Below are 11,619 nucleotides of genomic sequence, written 5' to 3'. Positions count from 1 at the left end.
ATTACAGAACACCCCTCCCTGCGACTCTCTCAGTCAGCTCCTTCAGACTAGCTAGCAGCAATTGGCAAACACCTGTTGCAACTGTGAATCAGCTGAGTTCAATGTAAGACCTACTTCTCAGGGCAATGCTGGTACAAACATCGTTAAAGGGTTAATAGAGGAAAGCCATGTTGTGATGACTTTCTGCAGGTGGAGTTTCAGAAAGAGCAGGAGTTTTTAAAGAGACAGAGGTGCCAAATTATAAAGTCACATTTCTTTTAAGTCATCTATGATGTATATAGAGCATTTTTATAAGAACTGGTAACATAGTTACTTGATTGTGCTGCAAATAGAAACTAAATGCCTAAAATATATATAACACTGCCCCTTTAATAATATCTAAAACCCCTAAAAGTGTCTGTATTGTCAAAATTGTTAATTTTATCGTTTTACCCACCATTTGTTCAATTAAAATATTAATGAATATCAATAAATTTGAAAACATGATTAAATGTTGTTATGATTTGCCGTTTAATATAAATCACACTTCTTCATGTGACTTTTATCCAAAAGCCTAAAGAAGCATGTTACAAATTGGAATGTTTGTGTAATTGCAGTGACATGCAGTCACAGCCATACAGTTACCCAAAAGAAAAAAAAAAAACTTCTCATCACTTTTATCGTCACTACAATAGTACTACAAAATATTGTGATAGAAAGAAGTCCTTATCACCCACACTTATAGCGGATAGCAATGTGCTGAATTTTAGGACTGACTTGGATATGGAATATAATCAGGACTGTGAACTGCTGTCATGTAGCATTCATTACCAAGAAAAGAAATGGCCCAGCCTCAACTTTACAAGATCACACATTGGAATTTTTTTTTCTGACGTTCTCAGTCCACCGAGACGAAACCCATCAAATCCCTTCCTGGAACAGCAGGAGCTGGATGATGAAGGAGACTGTGGCTGCTCTACATCACATTATGGTTTCGGAAAACCATAATGTTTTTCTGAAACATCATCCCGCTCTGGAAAACCTAGACCAGGAAGTGTCCTCACCAATGTGTGCAGTGAGACAGAAACCCAGAACTCCTCCGAGCCTCGTTGTTGAGCCCAACAGCTCCAGAGAACATGCAGCAGGCGGAGGCAGGAAAGCCACAACGGCTGAGGTGTGTTCCCCCCGTCCTCCCCTTTTTCTAGGGTGTGGTGAGAGGAACGCCGGCCTGGAGCCAAGATGGCGGTCAGAGTGAAAACCACAGAGTGAAAATAGAGGCGGCCGGGTCCAGGACATGTCCGCTGCAGATCAAAGACGGACGGGACCTCAGCACACAACAAAGGTCTGGGAGGACAGATGGACGTCTGACAGACCAATGAGGACATGTGTGTGTAAGCTCAGTGTTTATTCTGCTGTAGGACACTGAGGTCAGTCAACACAATAATAGAGACAAAACTGGGACAGTTACAGAAAAAAGGAGGTATGGCATGCGAGCAAACCCAGTCATTAGAGAAGTCTATTTCTCTAAGTGTCTAAACAGCCAATTAGCTGTTGGGAATGTTTGAAATGGCAACGACACCACAGACACGCACAGTAAGTCGAGGGGTGCAGAGAAAATTAAACAATGAGAGAAAAGAGTGGGAAAATGGTTGTTTTGTCTGGGACAATGAGACTCGCATGTTCTAATGATGAGGCGCAGGAGGAACAAAGGTCAAGCATAGACTGACTAAAAATACTCGTCGCCAACAGAAGGGCAGCCGTGGTTAGTTTACTGTGCTACAACTCCGAGGCTGTGGGTTGAACAGCTACAGGCTACTAACTTAAAACATGTCTGCTACTGGCATGAATCCCTCACTGAGCCAGCTGGATTTCTAGAAATTTGATGAAAATGCAAATTTCATCCAAACTTTTATAATGCCAGCCATTCTTACCATTTCTGAGGAAGAGTGCTCTCAAAAATCAGACTTGGCTGGATCTATTTATCCATTAGTGGTCATCTCCAGCAGCCATTGAGCAAGAGGCAGTGTACTCTAAGAGCGGACCAGAGTTTGCTTTTCAGGTTAGTATCAGAGTTCAGTAGTAGTAGAGTTCATCTGAAAAGAATGTGGGACATTCTCAGAATGTATGGTTCTGAGAATGAACACCTCCTCAGAATGAACCAGGATTTCTAGGGAAGCAGTTTGAGTAAAACAAACTACACTGGGCTTGTGTGAATGCATTCTTAGAAAAAAACAGCTAAAAACAACATCCCAGTGTCCTCTTGTGTGACACTTTATGAAAGGTGCTCTATATTAACAAATTTACTATCTAAGTGCTTTTGATACACTACCATGCACACCATTTGAACTGTTCTATTAAGTAGAATAAGTTCATTCATTTAAGATGACCTTAACAAGATGAGAATCAAGGAAATAGATCCAGATATTTATCCTGGGATAATACACATACAGGTAAGCCCAAGTCCAAATCAGTTTCTCGCTCACTGGCATCACTCACTTGACCTATAAAAGCAGAGATCTCCAGACACCATATGGTCTCTGTGCTCACTATGCTAGAGGCTAAGCTACATACTAGGTCTGATTCAATGGCAATTCAGGAAATCTAATTAACTGCCACCTGGGCATCACCACAAACCTTTGCAGCATTTTTCACTTTAGATGTTGTTGCTCCAATAGAGAGTAGTTGCTTCCAATAGAGCCTGTTCTCCAGAGTGAACTTCAGTCAGCTTTAGAAACAAGTTATGAGGCAAAAGAGAAGTATGGATGTTCCCATAGTGTGATCACAAATGAATGCTTGAAAAAGAACTAAAGGTTAGCAAGGAAGAGGTTTATCTGGCAGAATGAGTCTGGCTTATATGCAAGGGACATTACTGGCCTGAGCATCAGGTTTAAAACTGTAAGACAATCGCCTCCTGCATCTCAGAGAAATATGGGGTATACGTCATACTCTGTATTGAAATACCTCACTCATGCCATCAGAGGACTGAGGTTATTTATGCAACATCTCAATAGATTCTGGATGGCAACAGGGAACAAAAAGATGCAAGGGACTCCATGAGCTAATCGATTAACGACTGGAAAGACCAAACTTTTCCTCAGACGTTTAACTTCTGTCAACAGTAAAGCTGAGCACACAATAAAAAGTGACTTACAAGAGGTTCCTTGTTTTTGACCAGTCTTATAATCTTCACAGAACTCTCCTCAATATTGAGGTATTCAGGCAGCGGCGGGAGTTCGGGGTCGTACCGCTTCTGAGCAACTGTATCATGGACGGACAGAAGGCTCTGGAAGAGAGAAATATGGGAGAGAAAAAGGACGCAAGTTCAAGTTATCAGTCAAACTGGAAATCTATTCAATGTAGAACTTTAATCCACATTCTAATGACTGCATGTCTCAACCGAGGTACATAGAAAGGATTTTTGGGGGCAATTTCCACCTCATATGCCTAACAAAACAAGAGTGAGACGTAGAACTTAAACTTAAAGATGTGTTGAAATTCTCATTAAAACGAGTTCAATTTTATTGATGAAATTCATTCTGTCTATATATGATACAGTCTTAATGATTATTTTGCTATACACAGTTATTTCTTATGTCTCTTCAGGCATACTTCCATCTTTGTCAGAGGTATCACAGCTGAAACCTGTCAGGTATGCCTGAAGAGACAGAAAATAACTGTCTAGTAAAAGAATCTAAGTTCAATTGTATTTCTTTTTTTAATCTTTTATCCCTGTGAAGCTCTTTATCTGTTGGTGCTCCAGGTTAAATCTCTACACCTTCATTCCTGTCTCTTCTTTGTCTTTCATGAATTTCCCCCAGTCATACAATGTGCTCCTGAATTTCATTGGCCTTTCTTCTCTCTCCGAGGATGATTTCATCAACATTTTCTTTGATCACCAGAAAACATTTGTTTCTGCAGATGAGCACAAATGGTAAGCTGATGGGAATTTGATCAATGTGCAGTAAAACCCAGCAGCAGCTCCAGAACAGCAGCTGAATGTAGATAGAGCAGCAGGACGTTCTCAGTCCCATCCAGAGAGGAAGAAAATCTCTGCACATCAGAAGAAAACAGCTTCCGACTCAGAGCTCTCCTCTTCTTTGTTTCATTTTCCTCTTTTTCAGAGAAACCAGCTGCAGGTTGGATCCCAATCAGGCTCCAGTTTCATAACATCCTCTGGTGAAATAGACAGTAAAACTGGAGGTCCTGTTTTAGTTCCAGGTTGGATCTATGTTGTGTTTTGGCCCTTTATGATGACAGACTGTCAGTCACGTTAGCTGATCTCAGGTCAGCCATACTAGTAATCAGTATCAACCCCTAGAGTTCTGGAAACATTTTCTGCAGCCTTTCTGTTCCACTTCCACTGCTGGCTCAACGTCAGACCTCTGATTTACAAGAAAATCAAACCTAAACACAACTTGACCTCAACCGTTTAAAAACTTCAATCTTCAAACTTTGTTTCAAATTTAGATCAGAAGATTTGTTTTTCCAACAAAGTTCAGATTTATTTCCTTCCATCTAATCTCAGCCTTTCCCCACTGGAATCTCTGAACTCTGTCAAACAGACCAAACCAGAGAACCTGCAGTTTTACGTTCATCCACAGATCCTCCTTAAACCTGGATCTGCCGTCCGCCTCCCCTCTTAACAACTTGGAACAGAGCCACAACCGATTCCCTGTAAAATCTTCTTGGAAGTTGCGGCAGCAGCTGGATGCTAATGGGGAGCACATGGAGCGTGTCCTGGCTGCTGATCACCGACACGGAGCAGAACACAGGTCCAAATGTTTCACACACTCAGGTCTCTAGAGGGAAGCATTCCTGCTGGGCTGATACGAGTCAGTGGGCGTTGTTATACTTCAGAGTTGGTGGATTAGCTGACCAATGAGATCTAGAGTTAGACTCCTGGAGAAGAAAGATGAAGAGAAGGAAAACCATCCTTGTTCTCCAGGTATCTGGTTCAATCTCTGTTAATCTGTATTGTCTTCATTAAAAATAAATAATTAACTTAGAAATACAGATCAGAGAACTTGACTAAAAAAACCTGCTGGGCATTCCTGGCAGTATCCTGTTATTAAGCCCTCTTGGCCCCGTCAGCGGCCCACTCTGCTTTCAAATGGAAGCACCAGATTGGTCCAAGGAGAGCGTTCTTTCCCCAAAACCATTAGACTCTGATGAAGGGATCGTTATTCTCAAGCTTCTTCTTTTCCTTTTGGCTTTTTCCCTTCAGGGGATGCCACAGCGAGTCATCCATCTTCATGTAATCCTACCTTCCGCATAGTCTTCTTTCACACCAACTACCTTCATGTCCTCTTTCACTCAATCCATAAATCTCCTCTTTGGTCTTCCTCTAGGTCTCTTGCCTGCCAGGTCCATCCTCAGCATCTTTCTACCGATGTATTCAGTGTCTCTCCTTTGTACATGTCCGAACCATCTTAGTCTGGCTTCTCTGACTTTATCTCCAATATGTCTGACATCAGCTGTTCCTCTGATGTATTCATTTTTGATTTTATCCATCCTTATCACTCCCTAAGAGAACCTCAACATCTTCATCTCTGCTACCTCCAGCTCTGCCTCTTAGTCATTGCCACCGTCTAATTTTCTTCATTAATCAACCTTTTAAAGTACTTCTCCCATCTCCTTATCACACTTTTTGCATCTGTCAGTAGAGATCCATCTTGGTCCTTAATCACCCTGACCTGTTGGACATCCTTCCCATCTCGATCTCTCTGCCTCGCCAACCTGTATAAGTCCTTCTTTCCCTCCTTACTCTCCAGCCTTTTATATAAATCGGTGTATGTACTTTGTTTGGCCTTAGATACCTCTACCTTCTCTTTATACTGCATCTCCCTGTACTCTTGGTGACTCTTTTCAGTCCTCACATTGTCCCACTGCTTCTTAGCTGCTCTCTTTCTCAGGACCCATATTTGCACTTCCTCATTCCACCACCAAGTCTCCTTGTCAACTTTTCTTCCAGAAGACATACCGAGTATGTCATTATTCTCAAGCTGATCGGTTGTTTGTCTTATTATTGTTGCTAGAGTTGGGTTGTAATTTTTTATGTATAAACAATAAATAGTTTAAATATCTATTAAGTTTTACTAATAATAAATGTAAAACATTAAAACAAATAATGGTGATTTCCTCATGGCTTTAGATGAACTGTTTTCTTCTGACTGGAAAATAAAATCATTGCACTGAGAAATAAATGAAACTCAACTTTTAAAATCTGTCATAGTGATTGTTCCACTGGGAAGAAATAAACAACTGATTCATTATATAAATGCGTAAATACACAGTAGGAAAATATAATGCTGAAATATCCACCACTACTGAGATTAAAAGCTAGTGTGGTCCTGATGATATTTTCCTTTAACATTTTTACGTCCCGTTACCGTGAAAAATAAAGGCATTTTACTCTTGTGGATTGATGAGATTTCCATTTGCAGAGGTAATAAAGCCTGGCTGAAAATGTTGTGAAACATATTTAATTGAAGGATAAAAATTTTAGATTTATTTTTATTTTCATTAGACAACAGTCTGGGGAAATATTGATATGAAGCACATAGATCTACAGAAAATTAAATTGCAGAACTTTGATGAGCTTTGAGGGAACAGGAGAATATTTTTCAAAAAAAAAAAAGTGATGAAAACATGGATGGAAGCCATGGAAACACAATCTTTTAAACAGTTATTTTCACTGTACGGGAGTGTTAAGCCGACCCTCGGCCACATCCACCTTTTTTCACCTCATCAGTTACAGCTGATGGTTTTTACCAACTGATGGTTTTTACCAGCTTTATGCTGTGACGGATTGACCTCAGCCATTGTCATTTGTCATCTGTCAGCTCTTTTCTCTTTGGAGTTATCACAGACAAAGCAGATCATCACCATCTCTCCGTGTAGCACGGTAGGAGAGGTCAGGATACATTCTGAGAAACTGTCAGTTTTCCTTTGGAATTAATCAAAACACCTGAATTCCTGTCATCAGTGCAGACTTGAAAAATCTACTTCTGAGCTCGAATCTTTGGAGATGACTGATCTGTTCACACCCCTACAGTCTGACACACATACTGACTGACTATCAATGTGGTGTGTGTGTGTGTGTGTGTGTGTGTGTCTGATCTGCTGGGACGGAACTTCAGAGTGAAGTGTTGTTTCTGGCAAGAGCCAAATAATCCTGAGGACAACGTGGTGAGAAGCCTGATCCTCCAGGGTGAAGCCAGCTCTGTCTGGCTGAGACACCTGGAGGATCTAATGAACGGCTGGAGTTCAGGATTAAAAAGTAAAAAGTGTGGACATTTATTTTGGAGCCGTCTGTGTCTGGTTAATGAGGTCAGCAGATGCAGCCAAGAAGAAAAAACAAAAGAAAAGGCCTGAAGCTGTTTGCGGTTCACGTTAGTATTGATGACTCAAAAACAGAAAAGACACAAATACAAAGCTGCTCATTTTTTAGCCAATTTTTATAATAATTTAATCATTCAGAGAAGGATTTATCATTTCAGTTTATTCAGTTCTAACAAAAAAGGGCAGGTGTGGTTCTTACCTTCACATGGGGGTTTTCCAGTAGCTTGGCAAGTTCTTTTATGTCTCCATTTTCAGACTTTATTTTGAGTTGCTCAGAAAGCTAAAAGAGAATAGACACAGAATGGTGACTCAAATAAGCTTTAAGACAATATCCATACATGATATAGTATAGGAAACAGCAACGTAACAAATTTATTTCCTTGACTTGCTGTGGTTTGAGTTCAGGTTCAAACATCTTACAAGCAGGTGAAATTTGAAGTAAATTGATTTTAATCTGCAGATTTACAACTGCTTATGAAAAGGGGTTTCATGGGAAACTTGGCATTCTCTGAACGCTTTATGAATAACATCTCTGTGTGCTGTCATCACAGCGGGGCTCACAGATCTAATCACCTCTCGGGCTCTGTCCGTGGTCCTGAACTCAGAAAAAAACAACAACAATACAACACAGTGAGAAGCTGGAATTCCTCATGATGAAGAACTTAATGTGGTTACAAAAGCCACCCAAATCCGGTCAATTTCTTTTCTAGCTTAATTTTTGTTTTTACACTGTTAAGGCACTAATTCTAGAACAATTCTGAATCTAAAAAAAAATTTTTTTTTTACGTTGAGTTCCAAGCCAAAGCCATGATATATTTTAGTTGGATGCTTTTGTAGTGAGGAAGCAGGAGCTCAGGGTGAAATCTGCAGGACGATCTCCCAGCAGGAAGATTCTGGAACTACAGGAAGATTTCAGAGCAGCAGGAACATCCAGGAGTTGTGGAGATTATAGCTGATGAAAGCTAAGTCCAAAGGAAAGCTGGTACAGATGAAGTCCTGGCACATGTCTAGTGATGGCAGTCAATTCAGACAGTGGAAGAGGTTTAAAATTAAACCTCCAATTGTCATACTAAAGTTTATATGCGTTTGTTTCAAGGCAGAAAACAAAGAAAAAATGCAGAGAACCCATATTTTTAGTGAAAAGTTTATACAATTAGTTGTAGTTTCAATAGAATGAGTTGATTTTAAATCCTTCCAGAGGAAATAAAAGAACCGTAGAAGTTTCTCTCTGGCATTAGGATGATAAGTTTAGCACCTAAAGCACCAAGAGACACATGGATTATCTCTCTGTCTGTGTCATCATCAAGCAGGAGGACAGAAGATTCAAGCATCAGACATAAAGATGAAGGAGAAAGTATTTGAGTAACGGCTGCAGGAGCAAGGCAGCAGAGGTTGAAGTGTTGGGGGAGAAAACACTAGGGGAAACGTCATCATTATTTCCAGCAGTTTCCGTTACCTGTAGGGAAAATACTGGATTAATAAATAGCAGCAGAGGTCAGAGTCAGGTCTGAGGAGGGAAGCTGAAGAATGAGGAAATCTAGTACACGTGGGTTTGGAAAAACCTGGGGGACAATAAAAGAGCAGACTGGATGATCAACAGAAAACAGGTGCTGTTTTCAACCAAGGCAAAAGCAAAAGTTAGTTTAATTAGATTACATTTCCACAAAGTCAATAAGTAATTAGCTTTATCTCTAACTTCTGTTGACTGTGTGCTACAGATCAGGTCACTGAGGACACCCAGTGGATTTTGCTGCAACAACAGGAAAGGCGATGAAAGTTTTGTGAAGCCGACCAGAGGTTTCTGTAAGGGAGCAAGGATACGAGCCAGGGTTCAGATCAGGAAGCAGAGCTGCAGCTTCTGTAATGCTACCCACGCATTACCCCAGCGGGAGAACGTCTTGTCCAAATTAAACAGATTAAAAAGCCAACCTAAAAGAAATAGACCAGAATCCACTGAAAATAAATAACATTTCAACGGGACAAAAAGCAGAGCAGCTAAATGTGGCTCACTGAACATCGGGTCTTTCTTCAAAGACTTGTGAGGATCAGATTTGATTTTGTCTCAAAGAAACCTGCAGCCTGCAGCTGAAAGATTATGTTAGCGTCAACGAGTCTCATAACTAGGTCCTAGGTCTGTCATGGTAACAAGTTCTGCTGGATGATAAACTGTCCTGGAAATTATCGTGATTAAATCTAGAATCAACTTGGAATGTAAGTTTGAATGATGAAATTTCATTTTCTCTTGTTTTTTTTTTTTTCTCCAACATTCCTTGCTTGTGAAGTGGTGCCATATAGATAAACTGAATTCAACTGAGTGAACCAGCAGAACATCCAGTGATGAAAGGACCAGAGCTCAGCCAACAGTAGATGTTAGTTTATTAAACCTTTGACAGGATCTCTTCATTCATACTGTATTATATCTGGTTCATTTCTCTCAGCAGAGAGAAATGAACCCCGAGCAGCCAGGCCGGGTTGAAGTGTCGCTTTGTGTTAGCCAGTAAATTCAGCCCCCTGTTAGCTGAAACCAGAGCCTGAGATGAATCAAACCGTGGATCTCTCTGCGTTCTCTTTCGTCCTCGGCCACAGCTTCAGCAGAGCTCAGTCGAAGCGGCGTGACGGCTGAAAAACAATCTGTTTTTTTTAAAAAAAACACACCATGTTTGAGCCGACAGGAGACTAGGGTCTGTGGCGGGCTCAGAGATACTCTCTGGGCTCCAGCCTGATATCCAGTAATCCCAGAGAGAAGCTTTGCAGGGCATTTACAAGGAAGCACAAAGGAAACCATCTGTAGTTCAACTGAAAAAAAAAATGTAATTGGGAAGGAGGGAGACTTGGCAAAAGAGAAAATGGGGCTTATGATTCACACTGAGGTTTTTTTTATTTTTCCTTTTAAAAATTTTGGTTTTCTGGCTTAGGCATGGAAACCAAATAACTTTTCTAAAAGTTGATCACAGGCCAACAAACATTGTTACAGAACCATTGTACATTTGTGTTTCCTTCCATCCAGCAGCCATCACCATGTGAAACGGGTGCGAAGAGGAGCTGAAGAAGCTTACGTCTTGGGCCAGGACCGCGGCGCTGTCCATGACTGGAGCCGGCTTGCTCTCTTCATAATGCTGCAGCCGTTCATGGATCTACAAAAACAAAACACTTATGTCAAACTTTGGGAAGGAACGCCTGAGAGCGGAGATTCTTCAAACATTTTTTCCTCAATTCAGAAACACGATCATCTCTAATAGACTGAAAATACCTGTTCATAGTTATTTCACACCTTGAGGTCTGATGCCAATGTAGCTAGAATTTGCATTTTTTATTCCTGACTGATAAAGCTCTGACTTGTTTTGACGCTTTGATTATTAATTATGACTATGTTACAGTTTTTGGGGGTCTTGTGTAGACATGTCTTCCACCTGCTTCATTTTAGCCAACAGTCAAATCTCCCAAACATGAACTTTAAGCTGAGACCTGATTGGAGCTGCAAATCTTTCAGTTTCGAGCAATTCCACTTAATTATGATTTTTAGGATCACAATTTTCCATTCAGAAAGCCATTTTTTCCTATTTAAACGGTCTAGAGATTTAGTTTAAATGATGTGACTGACAAGAGAAAAAAAAAACATGTAAATAAATAGAACATTTGTTTAAAAGGTTCAACGCTGCATCAGATTCCACCAGTTTATATTTAAGTAAAAATAGGGTTTGTTCATACAATTCTGTAACTTAAATTATCAATGTTAGGTTAGCTTATCTGCCTGACATTTTCTTAAATTATATATATATAAAGTATATATTTATTCAAAAATATATACAGTGGGTGAGACGACCAAGTGGTTGGATCTGCAGTGAACTTGCAAACAGGAGCAACAAAAATGAAATTTTTAAGTTTTAAAACTGATTTTTGAGCAAATTTATGCAGAAATCCGCAGACTACGTGATGTTACTAATCTGACGTGAGGTGGAAAAATTCTGTCTTCCATCTGGAACCAATGTGGAAGAAAGAATTTCAAACTCTTTCCTCCCACTTTGTCCTTAAATCAATTACAAGACAGATTAAGTGAAAATGTTTTCATATAATTAGAAATAGGTTGTCAATTATTTGTCCTTGCAGTTTTTTCCTTATATTAATTGAGCTACGCTTTATTTTAGTAGCTTGTTGTGATTTTCTCACTTTCTCATTTGAGCATAAGGAATTAAATTAAACTCCTGGTGTTTTTAAAAGTCTAGACAAACAAAATACTTTTCCAATAGTGGATTTTTACAAACCGTGCATCCACTTTACAAATCAACCAGTTTTCCAGCA

The 11,619-nt window shown here is 40.0% G+C and overlaps 1 protein-coding gene across 1 annotated transcript in view; it reads right to left on the bottom strand.

Annotated features, from left to right (window-relative positions):
- mpp7a (MAGUK p55 scaffold protein 7a) overlaps nucleotides 1-10,739 on the bottom strand; it is a 45,932-nt gene extending 35,193 nt beyond the window's left edge. Inside the window, exons 1-4 of the mRNA XM_015029073.1 lie at nucleotides 10,731-10,739; nucleotides 10,377-10,454; nucleotides 7,520-7,600; nucleotides 3,131-3,262 (exon numbers count right to left, since the gene is read on the bottom strand). Coding sequence (XP_014884559.1) covers nucleotides 3,131-3,262; nucleotides 7,520-7,600; nucleotides 10,377-10,454; nucleotides 10,731-10,739 — 300 coding nt within the window. The remainder of the gene's footprint in view (nucleotides 1-3,130; nucleotides 3,263-7,519; nucleotides 7,601-10,376; nucleotides 10,455-10,730) is intronic.
- Between the last annotated feature and the right edge of the window lie 880 nt (nucleotides 10,740-11,619).

This window comes from Poecilia latipinna, unplaced genomic scaffold, assembly GCF_001443285.1.
Source record: "Poecilia latipinna isolate Pla-1442-1.1 unplaced genomic scaffold, P_latipinna-1.0 Scaffold143, whole genome shotgun sequence".
NCBI classification, from domain to species: Eukaryota; Metazoa; Chordata; class Actinopteri; order Cyprinodontiformes; family Poeciliidae; genus Poecilia; species Poecilia latipinna.
Note: the sequence above shows the minus strand (reverse complement) of the source record. Positions and strands in the feature narration are given on the sequence as shown.